This window comes from Lissotriton vulgaris, chromosome 2_1 (genome assembly GCF_964263255.1).
Source record: "Lissotriton vulgaris chromosome 2_1, aLisVul1.2, whole genome shotgun sequence".
Taxonomy (NCBI): domain Eukaryota; kingdom Metazoa; phylum Chordata; class Amphibia; order Caudata; family Salamandridae; genus Lissotriton; species Lissotriton vulgaris.
This window is the reverse complement of record NC_141687.1, coordinates 172004012-172020264: the sequence shown is the minus strand read 5'-3', so window position 1 is coordinate 172020264 and position 16253 is coordinate 172004012. Positions and strand designations below refer to the sequence as shown.

The 16253-nt window shown below is 46.6% G+C and overlaps 1 protein-coding gene across 2 annotated transcripts in view; it reads left to right on the top strand.

Annotated features, from left to right (window-relative positions):
- Positions 1–8837, top strand: part of METTL27 (methyltransferase like 27) — a 92655-nt gene extending 83818 nt beyond the window's left edge. Inside the window, exons 6-7 of one of the 2 annotated variants that reach the window (XM_086954661.1) lie at positions 7264–7510; positions 8180–8837. In XM_086954661.1, coding sequence (XP_086810787.1) covers positions 7264–7499 — 236 coding nt within the window. In that variant the 3' untranslated portion in view covers positions 7500–7510; positions 8180–8837. Of the gene's footprint in view, positions 1–7263; positions 7534–8179 lie in introns of those variants that run through there. The other variant, XM_086954662.1, reaches the window with a different exon arrangement.
- Positions 8838–16253: the final 7416 nt, after the last annotated feature.

Sequence of the window (16253 nt, the reverse complement as noted above, 5' to 3'; positions counted from 1 at the left end):
ACAGCTTCTGGACTCTGCCAACTGTACGTCCTGCCCTACAAAGCGGTGCCAATCCAGTCTTGGGCCTTTGGAAGTGGGTTTTCTGGCTGTGTTCCTTCAGAATCCATGCATCTGTTCTTGCACCGTTATGATATGACACATCTCTCATCAGCTGATGAGGACGAGGACATCGCATCGCTGGCTGCACGGCTCAACGATGACACATTGCCTTCATCATAAAGGGGTTGCAATGATCCATCTCTGACTGCGTGGATCAGAACGAATGCATTGCCTGCATCTGAAGGGATCAACACTGAGGCAATCTCTCTTCTGCTATCCACATTCGGTCTTCGACGTCGACACATCCTCTATCCAAAGGTATTTTTTCTGCAGGATAAGGTTGTTCCCTGTATCTGGCCTGCTTTCCATTGCGGTCGACCTGAACGTTAAGATTTGACTGAGTCAAGCGCGACCAGATAGCCCCGTTTGGTTCTTCATGTTTATAAGCACTATATTTCAAGATACTCTTTAAAAATTAATAACTCTGGTTCCACTTATTGGATTTTTGTCGTTTTGGTCTTGTTTTGCTCATTAAATTAAGCTTTATTTTTCCAACATGGTGTGGATTATTTTTGTGTGGTGTTTTCACTGTTTTACTGTTTTAAGTGTAACACAAATACTTTGCACATTGCTTCCCAAGTTAAACCTGCCTGAAAGTGTCAAGCTCCCTGAGAGTGAGCACAGGTTAATTCATGGTATGTAACTGACTTACCCTGCCTAGGATTGTGGTCCCTACTTAGCCAGGCTCCATACCTCTGCCAACCAGAGACTTTATTTCTAATAGGGCTCTCCTGAAAAAATGTTGTCTTGGAATGTCAATGGCCTCTCGAGTAAGTTGAAAAGGGGTATAGGGCTCAGGTACATTGCCAACCACAATCCGAATGTGGTTTTGCTGCAAGCAACAGAGTTGCTGGGGATTAATTGTGGCTTCCTGAACTTGGGGTGGGGTGGCCCATGCTGGCTTCTCCAGGGGATCTAGGAGTGCGGGTGTGCTGGTCCGCAGGTCACTGCTGCTACAGTTGGCCCGTACATGGGTGGACCCCCAGGTATGCTATGCGGCTGTCGGGGGTAGCTGGAATGGCTTGGGATTGGCAGGTGCCTCCTGGTATTCACCACCAGTATTGCAGGAGGAGGGGCTGGTGAAGCTTGGGGAATGGATAGCACATGCCCCAAACACCCTGTTGCTGGTGGAGAGCGACTTCAACTTAACGCTTCGTGGAGACTTAGACTGATTGACTGGAACGGGGGTGTCTCCTGTAGGGAAGACACTCACCTGGGAGATTTCTTAGCCACGACTGGAATGGTGGACTTGCGGCGGGCTCATAATCCCCAACGCATCATTACTCCTTAGCCTCAAATTCTATGTGGTCAGTGTCCAGACTAGACAACATGTTGGTGCTCATCATCCGGTGGGAATGTTTGGGAAAACAAACTACTTGCCCAGAGGGATATAGGACAATGCTTCCATGGTAACAACGCTCCAGACAATGCTGCCCGGTCCTGGGAGGGCGTGGAAGTAAGTACCCTGGGTAGTGACAGATAAGACCACTTGGGCCATGATTAGGCAAGCCACAAAACACAACTCTAAGAGAATGTGGGGACGGTGAGCTCTGGTACAACAGTTTGAAAAGCTTATACAGCAGTTCTGCGGTAAGAGCTAATAGTCCATGTCAGGCGAAAAAAGAGGTGGGGGCGTGCCGAGAGATGGAGGCGGAACTGATGCATGCAGACGTTGAGTATGTGTGCCACTCTACCAAAAAATGGGGCTCGGGACTGGAGATACTGCAGGAGGAATATTGGAGTCTGGCCTAACAGGAGGCCAGGCACATTTCCAGCAATAAGCAGGGTAGGCTGTACGAAATGGGAAACAAAGCTGGGAAGCTGCTGGCTGGCTAGAAAGCATGAAGGCCAAACATGGGTACATTAGAGTAGAGACTTCAGATGCAATAGCACAGGCATTTGCAGCTCTTTTTAGTGGGGTGTACTGTTCAAGAGTGAAACAGTGTGACATGGTGCAGTTAGATATCTTCTGTTTTTCCGCCTCCAGGAGGAGGTGAGCAGGTCTCTGGAAGCGGAACTAATGGCGGAGGAGATCTCGGAGGTGATATTTCAGCTCCGGAGCCAAAGGGTCTTGGGTCCGCATAGGATCCCGGCTGATTTTTTCAACGTGGTGAAATCCATCATATTGGCCCTCATTAAGGCGATGTTTGAGGAAATGTCACGGAGTAGCATCCTTCCTAGAGATCTGCTACAGGCGGAAATAGTCCTCATCCACAGGGAAGGAAAGCCGAGGGATCACTGGGCCTCTTACAGGCCAAGGTCCCTTTTGGACATGGAAACAAAAATCCTGGCCAAGGCACTGGCGTCCAGGCTCATGAAGGTGATAGACACAATCATGGCCCAGATCAGTTGGGGTTTATGCAGTCCACGGGCAACCAGGCACCACGTTCATTACTTGTTTGGGTGTCTAGCCTGGAGGGACCAGGTTGGGTTGCCCGCGATACTCCTATTACTAGATGCTGAAAAGGCATTTGATTTTGTGGAGTGGCCATACCTGATGGCAGTTCTGTAACAAATAGGCTATGGACCAAGGTTTCTGCACTGGTTTGGGATGCTGTACCGGGATCCGGTGGCCCAGGTCCACGTTAATAAGGCAAATTTGAGCGTATTTAGGATGGGGAGGGGACCAGACAGGGATGTCCCCTTTCACTGCTCCTGTTTGCTTTTCATTGAGCCTTTGGCGACCTGGCTTTGGGGGGATGCTCTTACTTTATATAGGAGATGTCCTCTTGTATCTAGCAGAACTGGAACTCTCGATCCCATGTAGTCTTGACATCCTCTATGTATTTGGTATATATGCCGGGATACACATCACTAGAACAAATCTATATCGTTTTCATTGAAGGACAGGTGCCCTCTGGGGGAGGTGGTTATCCGCTGCACTGGGAACGGTGGGATTCAAATAGCTGGACGTATAAGTTACCACACAGCCTGACATCTTTTCCTGGGAAAACCTGGACTGTATCCTTCTTGACTGTAAGGGAGTGGTGTCCCATTGGAGAAGACTCCCGCTCTCCAAGCTGGGCCGTGCGGCACAGTACAAGATGATTTAACTCCTGAGGTTTTTGTATGTCTTACAGAATTCACCGTTTTGGGGTTATAGAGACTTTTTTTAAGGAGATCGGGGGGCGACTAGGAAGTTGATGTTAGGATGGGGGCCCACTGAGGTTTGCTTTCTCGTCTTGATGGGGAAGCCTAAACATGAGGGGTGGCCCTCCCAATCCCGATTGTCCTTTTGATTAGAGGCTAGCGGGAGGCGACTAGGGCAATGGGTTGGAGAGGACAGGTGACTCTAGAAACCCCTCTCTGGGATTCAGCATTGCATGCGTGCCTGTAATGGGTGGCTGGTCACAGAAATGGGATTGACTGGGTATGTTGAAGATGGGGGACATCTAGAGAGAAGGAAGATTTATCCCATTCACTGTGCTTTAAGCCCAATTTGAATTGATATGGGGACAGTGTCTGCGCTTCCAGGAGATCAAACATATCCTGTGAGGATATGGGACGTTCTTAGGGAGGTGGCAGAATGAACCCCCCTAGAACGAAGGGTGCTTTACAAGCATGCTGTCTCTCAAATATATTCATCCCTGCTGACGCATACACAGCCCCCATTGGCCGCCCTGCTTAGTAAATGATAGATTGACCTGGGAATGATGGAGGACGATGCCTGGGGGGAGGCCAGCAGGAACTCCCGGGAAGTAGCTATTTGTGCGGGATTTAGGTTGATACAATTGAAGCGGCTACATAGTGCATAGATCCTGCCTCTACCAGATGTGGAGGGCATATAATATCTGTCGGAGGCATTGCGGACAGAAGGGGACCCTGATCCACACGCTGTGGGGATGCTCGAATATACAGGTTTACCGGGGAAGCGGTGTGGAGGAGGATCTCTTCGGTGCTGGACTGCACCGTCACTTTAACCCCGCAATTGGTAATGTTGGGGATTTGGGGGTAACAGATGCTGAACAGATACCAGCTCCGGCTCTGCAAAGTGGCATTGCTTGTGACCACGAGAGGCCTTGTCTGATACTGGGGTGAGAAGAGCAGTCCCACAGTGGAAAAATGGGAGTTGAACTTGGACTGGTGTATGAGGGCGAGAGGCTGGTGTACCGTGCAAGGGGTTGAGAATTTGAAAAAAGTGTGGGCCACATGGCAAGGGACTGAGGATGGCTCAGAACGAAAGGAGGCCTAGATGGGGCAAGGGGAGGATTCCCTTGGCACCTCATGACAGCTTGGGGAGTGCCTGGAGTGTAGGTCAGTAACAACACAGTCCCGGATGGCAACAGACTGTGGTAAAATGGTGGGGGTGGTGGCAGGGAGGCGAGTTCTGCCGCGTGGCGGAATGGGATATGTGCTGTAGGGATATTATACGTATTGTTACATTGTTATGAAACTCAATAAAAAGATTTTTTTTTTTTAGAAACCATAAATGAAAAACAAAATGTCATAACTCAAGTTGAGTGACACTCCAATCACCGAATGACTGCTGTGGCCTGATCCAAAATGTGAATCGCACTTCTAACTGCAATGGCTGAAGGGGTCTAACCCCCAAGACCATCTAAATATATCATGTTTTATTTATTATGCAAGTGTTGCTGACAACTAATCCTGTCAAGCAAGACCTAATAACGTCAGAGGATGCCCCAGGTAGATGTATCCGATAGTAAATGTGCCATATTTATAGCAGGCCTTGTCTTAGGGATCATGATCTTTGAGGTGATCCGCAAAGATTTACCAGGTTCCCATTAACTTTTATTTTAAAAAGATTTTCATTATTTTCAATATAAAACATAAAACAGAAGCTACAAGTGTACAGAAAGAAAGATCGACCAGCAAATGCATATAATAAATTGGTTATAAATATCAATTTAGAATGTAGAATTAAATTGACAAGTGCTTACATACATTAATAAATAGTTTAAAAACTAGTACATACAATACATACAATCACGGTACATATTGCAACATTCCTTTAGATCATTCCAGGTGCCAACAAACAGTCAATAATAACAAACACCCCTACCTTCATTTGCCCCTTGTCAAGCTAACAAATAAAGGATACCATAATGGCCAGTATTTCAATGCACACCACAGAAGTTCAAAGTCCCACAAAGTTCATCACAGTAGTTCAAAGTCCACCCCCTAAAAACCCATGCAAGGACAGTACATTCAATCCTCCAAATCTTTCTGAGATATTGGAGAGCTGGCAGCCATTTGCTGTATGTATGTCTGAGTCTGGGACCAGCAAACAGGCCACAAGGCTTTCCCATGCTTGTGCTTTTCAATCTGTCCCCGATCTCTCTTCAGTTCCTAAAATAACACAGCACTCTCCAGTCCTGCCCATTTAACCAGTTCTTTTCTCCATCTAATCAGTCAAGGTCCACTCAGACTTCCAATGCATCGTCAATTCACGTTCAGCCAGAATGAATGCCAAATCGGTAAATCTAGTAGTGATTTTCTCCATACCATGTTCACCCTTGCTGACAAATGTTAGGATGAGGCAACTCTAAAACCTTCAATATGTGGTGGTTTTCACAGCCAATGTGGCTGCTAGATTGCTCTTTTAGATAGAGGTATTGGGTTTTTGCGAACTGTACACAACTATACTGATGTGAAGCCACCCATGCCATGTGCAACACCTATTCCCTTTTTTGCCTTTTGAGCTAACATCTCATTAGATGAAGGGACTTGTAGTGGCTCTTGCCTATTGACAAGCACAAATCTCCAAATGCCATCCTGCAAAGTAATATTGGCTAAAAGGGAAGAAGTGGCTAAGATTGTCACACATGACTTGGTGCCACTTGCTGGCTGTGGAAAGGACACACCAAGAACCAACTGCATTAAGGGAAGCAATTAGAATAACACAGCTGAAGTGTGTGCTTTGATAAAGACAAACTCAAGGCTGGAATACAATGTCCTTGATACAAGGAGTAAATAGTAGCTTTTTCTTCCTGGATAGATTTGCTGCAACTGTGCTGCGCCAATCAGAGCGACCCTCGTTCATTCAAAGATACAATGGCTGCTTGCATAGCTTCTATATCATACATGTATTCATGGATCAGGAAATCAATCATGTCTGTTCTTCTGTATTTAGGTGCCTTTTGCTGGGTTAGTTTGGTCAAAGGAAGTTGGCGTGGGCACAGAGAACCCCTAAATTGTGCACCCCAAAAAATATTACCCCAGATACTCGCCCACGGGTTGATGAATTGGAGACAGTGTTAAACCTCCATTTCATGAGGGAGTGTCCCCGAATTGAGGCACCCCACAGCAATCTAAAAAACAGGCACTCCCTTCTCACTCAATTTTCATTGCAATGCTGAATATTTTAGCAGGGAGAACGCAAACAAAGTAAGCCTACTTACAGTAAGGCAAAGAAACTGAAGTATCCCTTCTAAAGGGGGGAGTTGGGATGTATGTTTCAGCTTAAATAGTGCACTTCACTGGTGAACAGTTGTCCGGCCCATTTTTGGTTTTCTGTCGGAATCTACTAGTTTAAAAGCTGTAACTATTCTCGTCAGTTACAGTACCCACTATTATGCACGTGCCGTCCTGTACACACTCCCCACCATACGTGCACACACATCCAGGTACACCCCTTCATCACATTCAGATACTGACACTCACAGTGATGGAAACTTGCACTGCTCCTGCCTATGCTGTACCTCTTCTTGCATAAGGGAAGCTCGTGCTGCAGATGCCATGTGGTTCTCTTTCTGTAGCTGGAACTAGGCAAGGGCCAAAATGATTGGCACTGCCAATGCTTGCAATGAATCCGCGTCAGAGATCGGCGGGTACTGAGAAGCTTCCTGATGCCATTGGAGGGCACAAACTGCACCAGAGGCATTGGTACCAATCTTAGCATTCATCCTGTATACTGACACTGCCCTCTCTTTGGTTCATTCATAGGCCTTATGCCCTCCCTCTCCTCGCTTCTAAGAGGTATATTATAGATATGTTGTGTAAAACCAGGTATAAAGGTTATTTTGTCACTCTTGTTACTTCCTCTTTTCTTGTGTTCCTTTTATAACATTTACCATCCATGTTCCACATTTTCCTCACTGTTTTTGTCATATATCCTTCTGCACTTCCCTCCTATGTTCTTGTCTCCCCTTTCATTCTATTCCTCACTCTACCGAACTCCTCTCTCTCTGCCCCCCTATCCAGGTGGAATCGTCTGCCTCACCACCAGGTGCAACCCCTCCAATCGACGATACAAGGCTCGCCTCGAGGAAGTGCTGCAAGAGATGGAGAGCAAAGGATTGTGGCTACAGGTGGACGTGCTGGAGGTGGAGGACTGGGAGAAGGCGACCTCCGCCCAGGAGGCCAGGCCGGGCACGGAGTTCATCTCGGGGGTGGTGTACCTGTTTCGCAAATCATCGCCAAAACAACTGGAAAGTTAATAGGAACTAAGGCCTAGATGTAGGTAATAGCAATTTACCGAATGGTAAATGCCGAATTTTACAGATTCGGTATTCACTATTCGGTAATTGCTATGTAGGTAAAATATTTGGTAAAAATACCGAATCTGTAAGATTCGGTAATTACCGATTCTGTAATTACAGAATCGGTATTTGCCATTGATTCCTATGGGCCTTGAAGCCCATAGGAATCAATGGAAAATACCGATTCTGTAATTAAAGAATCGGTAAAATTACCGATTTTGCAAGGGTGACAGGGTGTCACTTTGACACCCTGTTGCACCCCTGTTTCTGGCTTGTGTGCGATGTGACACACAGACATGCCCTTAGGGCATGTCTGTGTGCCACATGGCACAGGTGTACATGCACAGATGTGCATGTACACTGGAAATCGTTATTTACCATGGAATAGTATTCCATGGTAAATAACGGTTCGGTAAGGGCCTGTGGCACTGATTACAGGGCCACCTACATCTTGATTTACAGAACCGATAAATTGACCGATTCGGTATTTTACCGATTCTGTATATTTACCGAATCGGTAAATATACCGATTCTGTAAATTTAATGCCCCCTACATCTCAAAAGCCAAATACCGGTCGGAAACGGCCGAAAACGGCCGTTTCCGACCGGTATTAAGGCTCCTACATCTGGCCCTAAAGCTCTCACCATCATCAAAAAACATCTTTTATACACAAGCAATAAAGTTCGTATTTTTTCCTCACAGGTCGTTTTCACTAAGCTTAATTTTGGGATTGATACAAATATGTCCGCCGAAGTGCAGCCGCTCTTAAAAGAAGTCCTCATGAGTGGACAGACGAGCTCCCGTGTCTTTCAGCAGCTAAAATGAACGTGTCATATGCACTTTGGCCAGTAGGTGGAGCTGCTCACTAATAATTAATGTTTTTGGGTTTCATTTATGACTCGCATTGTAGGACGGACAGTAGGTTTGCAGTAAATCACTGTCGCTTTCTCCTTCTCCTCTGGAGTTTGAGAAATGCTCGAACGGGGCAGAGGATCCTGGATAGAGAAGCAGCAGAAACGAGATATAAAAACAGAAATAGAGAGGATACAGGGAAAAAAGAAGAAGAATTTGACCGTAAAGAGCGATCAAGTAGATGTGAGAAGGGTCAAAGATCTCGGATATCTGAAGTTGTCCGAGGCAGGTGGGAGTAACTCATCCTGTCCTAGCTTTTCTTTGCATTTTGGTATTTTTAGTCTTGATTTTTTAGTTCTAAATCCTGAGCTGAATGTGCTACAAAACACAAATAAATAGGAGTTTGAAAACACTCAAGGAAGGGTGAGAAGAGAGAGGATGTGTAGCTGGTAGAGGGGAGCTGAGGAAGAGAGAGCAGGTGGAGAGAAAGTGGGAGAGAGTAGACCAGCAAGAAAGAAAGTGAAATGGAGAGAAGTGAGAAGAAATAGGGTGGAGCAAGAAGGAGAGAGATGAGAAAGACAGACATGCGGAGTCGGAGAATGTATCTTCTGTGCTGGAACAACAGTAGCTAATCCCTAGGATGGTTCTGAGTGACACCAGCATTGCGGGAGGTGCAAGCCTGGGCTCACCGAACCTGACCTGAAAGGCAAAAACATGCATTTCAGTATCACGAAGTACATGCGTGTTTAATTACCATCGACAGGAGTCACAGCACTGAGATTGTGAGTTCTCCTAACCAGTCGGATTGCTGTCTGAGGTCTAACCCTGTAAGGTCTGTAAAGCTGGGGGCACATCTCTGGCGTCTGAAGATTGGGCCTGTATGGCCCTTAATCTGCCTGATAGATCTATTATCTTTCTCTGTGCGGTCTATATTCACCGGAAGGATAACTTTTAGGTCGGGTTCATAATATCTCTGTCACCTGAAGGATTGCTGCTTGGCGATTCCTTATACAAGTTCTGTTGAGCCTGCGGCATGGTGCTGCTATGTGGCAATATCTGTTGTCCGAGACAACGAGCCTGTAAGATCCGTCCATCTTCAGGAACAGTTTGCTGTCTGAAGATCAAGCCTTTCATATCCCTGCTGTCTGATGTCTTAGTCTGCATCATCTGTCAGTCTGCTCTTGGGCGTGTACCGCCTTTGCAGGCTGAGGCCTGGTGTTGCTAAGTAGGGCCTCAGTTGTACAATCTGCGTAGTATAGAACGGATTTCCGGCATTCAGCCTTAGCCTGTAATAGCTTCTGTGTGTCGTAAGTGATTGATCTGCTGCCTAAAATAATAATATTAGGGAATCTGATAAAGCGCATAGGTACTCCAGCAGGAGTGTCCCAGCGCTAGAGGTTCAAGCTCCTTGCAAAAACACAGACTGCGAACAGCAGGTGAATTATTTAAAAAGCAAAAGTTGAAAACTTGAATATATGTTATTTGTGCGACCAGAGAGCTAACTCCGTTGTACAATTCTGCAGCCGAACTCTCCACAGATTAGTTTTCATTGATTCTTTAAGTTCATGGGACCATATAGTGGCAGGAATCATTCCAAACAAAGTAGGTGTTACTGTCTGCTCTTTGCTTTTGTCACTGGATGCAGAGATGCGTGTGTTCATTCATTAACATTAATCTCACACTAGATTAGATGAATGATATAGAGCAAGTGTACACGTCACCGAAAGAGCACTACAGGGCAGGTGCTAGAGTCATCAGTTATTGAACTTCCTGTCTCCAAAGCTTATGGATCTTGAGATGTTTTCTGCAAAAGACGAAGAGAAGGAGCAGGTTGGATGGGAGTCAGGTCAGCTTTCCAGATTTCTGGGGCATTGAAGCCCTTGAATGTGCTTTTCTTTGTTTTCTTCGTTGTCAAAAGCCCAGCAGAGATTTACTTCTCAGTTACCCGTGCTACCAGCGAGTTTCAAGGGTATTTATTAACTCTATGGATTTTTTCATGCGGCGCGCTTTATAGAACATGCAAGTTGTTGTTTCGTGTGCACTCCTTAGCATCATGGTTGGACATTTAAGGGAAACAAGCCCTAGACTTATGTAAAACCGTACAATTTGTCTCTGCAGCATACTGAAACATACACTGAAGACCAGGCATTATCGACAGCTACATTTTAATGACAAACGCTGAACCAAGAGAAATTGTATTGATTTCTTGGGACTTCTGCGAAGGAAACTACAAGCGGCTCCATTGTGCTTCAGCAGTAAGAAATGAAAAATGAATTGATAATAACAAAGGTTATTATAATTTTATTTTTCCTCGCCCGCTTCCTGAAGCCGAGCTGAGGTTGTGACGGGGCCGGCCAATCTGACACTACAGAGCTACAGGAAGGAAGAGGAGGGGTGGCATTGCTTCAAGTGCGCATGACAGTTTGTCCGGCTGTCTAAGGTCGGCCAAACCGTCATGCGCACTTCGATTTCTCCACCAGATCTATGTTGTACAGCCAGGTTGCGAGCAAGCACAGGGTTGTAGTCTCTTCATGAGTGCCTAACTAGGGTGCTCACACAATCCTACTTTCCATCTAATCCTGTTTTGCAAATATTATAATGTTGAACGCAGAAGGTGGATCAGACAATATTTGAGACAGAACCAATGGCAACAATGTAGACCAGCATATTTAAGTTTATTGCAATTAGGGAGTGAGAAATGCATTATGGTTATGAATGGCTTTTTAAAAAGTATTTTAAAGAAACGGAAATTAATGATGTTATCTGAATGATGAACTAATAGAGATAATTAGTGTATGTATTATGAATTGCTTTATATCACTTATGTACTAACTTAATCCTTTTTTAAAAATTAACTGTTTTTATTGGATGGTGATTAAGTGTTTTATGGAATGTGTATTTGTATTGTGAAGCTTTTATGATTTTTTACTTCATTTAAATCGAATAAAGCATTTCTAATTCTGATTCTGATCGTGATCTCATACCAATATCTGCAGTGATAATCATCTCACTCATATATATGCAGTAATAGTGATCTCACACCTATATCTGCAGTGATAGTGATATCACACCTATATTTACAGTGATAGTGATCTCACATCTATATCTGCAGTTACGGTCATCTCACACATATATCTGCAGTGACGGTGATCTCACACCTATATCTGCAGTAATAGTGATCTCACACCTGTATCTGCAGTGATGGTGATCTCACACCTATATCTGAAGTAATGGTGATCTCACACCTATATCTGCAGTGATAGTGATCTCATGCCTATATCTGAAGTAATGGTGATCTCACACCAATATCTACTGTGATAGAGATCGCACACCTATATCTGCAGTGATAGTGATCTCATACTTATATCTGCAGTGATATTGATCCCACACCAATATCCGCAGTGATGGTGATTTCACACCAAAATCTACAGTGGTAGAGATCTCACACCTATATCTCCAGTGATAGTGATCTCACACCTATATCTGCAGTGACGGTGGTCTCACACCTATATCTGCAGTGATAATAATCTCACACCTATATCTGCAGTGACCGTGATCTCACACCTATATCTGAAGTAATGGTGATCTCACACTTATATCTGCAGTGATGGTGATCTCACACCTTATTACTGTTAGCACATCACTACAGCAAGGCCAAGCGAAAAGAGCCCCTTGGGCGTGAAGGGGCGTCTTGAGACCTCAATAAAGAACAAAGGAAGCTGGCTGGAGTCTGGTTTTGAGCAGTGACTGGTTGAAGAGTCGAAGGGAGCCTTGGTGGGTGGCAGAGGGGGAGATGGTGCACACATGTGCTCTGGAGGCAGAGAGGGAGATGGTGTATGTATATCAGCACAGAAATATGTTTAAACTAAACATTAGATTTAGGGTGAGGAAAAATACAGTAGTATAAACTTTTTATTTTGGTGTAGACTGTGCGCGGGCTGTTTTGTAATGTCGTCACTGGCAGACATAATCACATTTAGAAAAAAAAAAACAGACTTCAGAAAAATGATCCATAACTACATGCCTCCTTTAGATAAGAAATACCCTCACGACAGCCGTTAAGCAAACGATCCGGTCCAGATGGGCCGTCCCAAAAGGAGACAGGGCGGTAACAAAGAAGCCTCATTTTCAATCGGAGGCCGCCGTTTATCATAAACGATAACGCCAGCCAATAAAAATGATGGGCGGGGCTTCAAGTGCCCTTCTGAAATGTCCTCTACCACAATATGTCTCGCAGAACGAACGACGCATGTGCGCTGCAACTCTATGCGAAACCTAAAAAGTGCATGAAGTGATCATTCCAGCTTCCCATTTAGTTATTATGCTACATCACAAAAATGAAACTCAAGGGAGTTAGATCCTTAAATGGGACAGGGGCTGGCTGGACCTTTTGTAAATCAGAAAAAACAGAACAAGTGCCTGCACCCTCCTTACCATTTAAATAATAAACATTACAATTATTATTTTCAAACAAACATCAACTTTATGGCTTATCATAAGACAACGTCAAATGCCCAGGAACATTGAGAATTTTTCATTAGTCCTAGTGTATACTCAATATACTAGTCTGTTCCCGTTGGTATGTTTATTATTTAAATGTTATTTGGATGTTTTGTAGGCTAATTTGTGAATATATTCTTTCTGTTTTGCATGAAATGTATATGTATGTGTTAAATGTTAAGGTATATCTGTTTTTCTGCCTAAAACACGTAAGAAATTTTGCTAAAAAATAAAAGTGAGTGGTACAAATCAAGGTACCTGATCGAACGAAATTAAGTATTGGTTTGGTCAGAGGCGCTAGGGGGCGCACAGCGGAATGGCTGTGTGAAACCACAGCTCCGCCGGACGTCCGACATCCATGTATTAAACACACTGCTGATCCGACCGAACATGCCCAACAACCACTGATTTATGGAGCGGATCACATAGCGCTTCAGATGTGGTGAGCTGCTTTCGGTCAACGGGCCGACATCGGGAGATATATGCTGATTTTCTCGCGGGTGCGAGCGACGATAGAGATGGCGGCTGTCCGATAGTCTGACTATCCGGGACCCCGGCCGAGGTCAGTTACATTGCTGTCCGGCGGAGTGGAGGGCTCTGAACTGCATGGCGGAATGCATCCCCACGGCGGCGCTGAACTGTAGAGGTGAGGCGAGGATTAATCCCTGATTCTGTGCCCCTCGGGACCTGAAGGCGATAAGATGGCGGCGCCCAAACCGGTGAGAATCGCCTAGCTCCGACCAGGAGCATAGGAGCCAGTGAGTTGCTGCTGTGCCTGCAGCGCTGAGGAGCGGTGAGTCGCCCTTCGCCCCCCTGACCTTTCTGCGCTGATATTAGGGGTGAGCGCTACACCCAGCGTGATTGTCCCTCGCTGCCCGGAGGAGGGAGCCCATTACTGAGGCGCTAAGAGGCGCGAAACTGACTTACATAGAGGCGCGCCCGCCTCACAGAGATCGCACTGCCCGGGGACTCCTGCTGGAGCGACGGCACACCACAGATGGGCGTGAGGGTGCAAAATAAAGACAAAAGGGGGAAAATAAAAGAAAACAGACAAGGAAGCTAGCGCGGTGCACTATGAGGAATACCCTCGACCAGTGGGGGGCTCTTTGATGGCGGAAAGCAAGAGGCGGCGCTCTGAGGAGGTCTGCCTGGGGATACACTCATAAGACTGACACTGCACAACACCAAAGTGGCGGGCAAAACAGAGTGCCTTTATTGTTACGTGAGCTCTAACACTGCAGGACATTGCGTTACAAACGCGACCGGGGGTCCCCGCTAAGTCATCCTTCCCCCGCCTCAAGACTCCGTGGGAGTAATTCACTGGTCCCGGTCTTCGGCGACGGCCGGGGAGGTACAGGTGGGCCGCCAAAAACGCTGTGCATCCGAGGTCACCCCCTCGCCCACAACCAACGAGAACATTCACGGCCGAGACGGGGTCGCCAACTACACTACCGAGATCCACGAGGCAGACCACCAAAGCCCAGCTCGCCTCGCGAGGTATGATGGGGAGACCCGATAGGCAACAACCGAAGTTGAGCTTCGAAAAAGCCCGCTAAAAACGCTGAGGCCATGGCGGAGGGTGGAAGTCACTCTGAGGCTCCTGTAAGCAACAACGTGGAGAAGATTCTTCTTGCCATACAATCGAACCTGCAAGATATCAATGGCAAGCTCGACCATCTGACGTGCAGAATGGATGGCATGGCGGACAAGCTCGAAAAACATGGGGAACGGCTTGATGCGGCAGAGGCGCGGATTTCAGAGGTGGAGGACGAATCCAGAAACACCACAGCGAAATGCAATGGAATGGACAGGGTCCTCGAAGTGATACGTGCCGAGGAGGAAGAGTTGGAAGCGCGTTCTCGGCGCAATAATGTACGCATCACGGGGGTTCCGGAATCGACCAACACTGGGCGCATGGAACTCTACGTTGAGCAACTATGTAAGGATCTGTTCGGAGCAGAGGCTCTGTCTGCTGTCTTCATTGTTGAAAGAGCTCACAGGTCCCTCGCACCGCGGCCTCCCCCGGGTGCGACTCCCAGACCCATTGTCGCGCGCATTTTAAACTATCGCGACAGAGACACCATCCTTCGTCTGGCGCGTGAAAAGGGGCAAATAACGCACCAGGGAAACAAGCTGGAATTTTACCCGGATCACACAGTCGCTGTTCAGCAGGCTCGGAAGGAATTTGCTTCAGCAAAAGCGAAATTACGGGAGTTGAACATCGTCTACGCCATGTTGTATCCGGCCAGACTCAGGGTAACATGGGAAGGGAAACCTGTCATTTTGTCAAACCCTAAAGCAGCACTGGAGTTTATCAAAAACGCCAGGAAACAGGCGACCAAGGCATCCCGAGATGACCAAAATGCGGACTCTGACTGAGATGGTAATGTATCACAACGCTTAATCCCTACTGGGCACTCCCTACCTACCACTCAGTAAGGGGGTGTCCATCATCGCTGTTATTTTCCAATTGACTTTCACTCTCTTGCCACGTCATTGCACCCACGTGCGATAGACTTTGTTGCGAAGCTGGCTCCTGACAATAACTTTACTCCGAGTACTGCTTCTTCCGTTGTACTTTGTATAATGTTCTTATTGACGATATACCTATAGCCTCATCAGCTCCTTCTTGTGCCTTATTCTATGTTGCCAGGTCTTCCAGTTATGCAAAATTGCAGATGTGCATATAATGGCCGTTCACTTTTCCACGCTCTTACTGTATCGCTGTTCACCGGTCATATGGGAGACGTCTAAATGCTGGCCAATGTTTTCATTCCTGTTCACACTGCCTCCCAGATGGCCTTTTTATTGGTAGGCTATGTTGCATGGTCCCAAACATGCTGGTATTACTTTGCTGGCTGTTCCCTGTCTATGCTGCTCCTCCCATCCATCTGCCTAGTTTTGCGGGGTGGATCCCCCCCCCCCGACCTATGCCATGGGCTGGTCTGTGCCTACCCCCTCTCTTAGGAGGTCGTGTTCCACTGCATGGCTCTTGAGACTTCCGACCCCAGATGGGTGTACTTATCTGGCGTTGGGTCACTTACACCGCTTTTGGTCTGTTACAGTTGACTCTATTAATAGGGTCAGTGATGTTACACTTGCACTGTAGTGGTGGACGCACAGTTAGTCTGCACTCTGTTGGCTAGCCAGGTCCGTTGCTGCGCGGCCATTGCCGCAGGTAATAACGAGGTCGCGAGAGGGGGGTTAGGAGATGGGGAGGTTGGGCTTGGTTGCGGCCCAGTGTGTCTGGAGAATGGGTGACATATAGATAGGTAAATGCAGTGTTATTGGCACCAATCCAGTTGCATTAGAGACGTCCACGCCCGTACATTCGGGTGTTGAGCTGTGCCCCCTGCGGT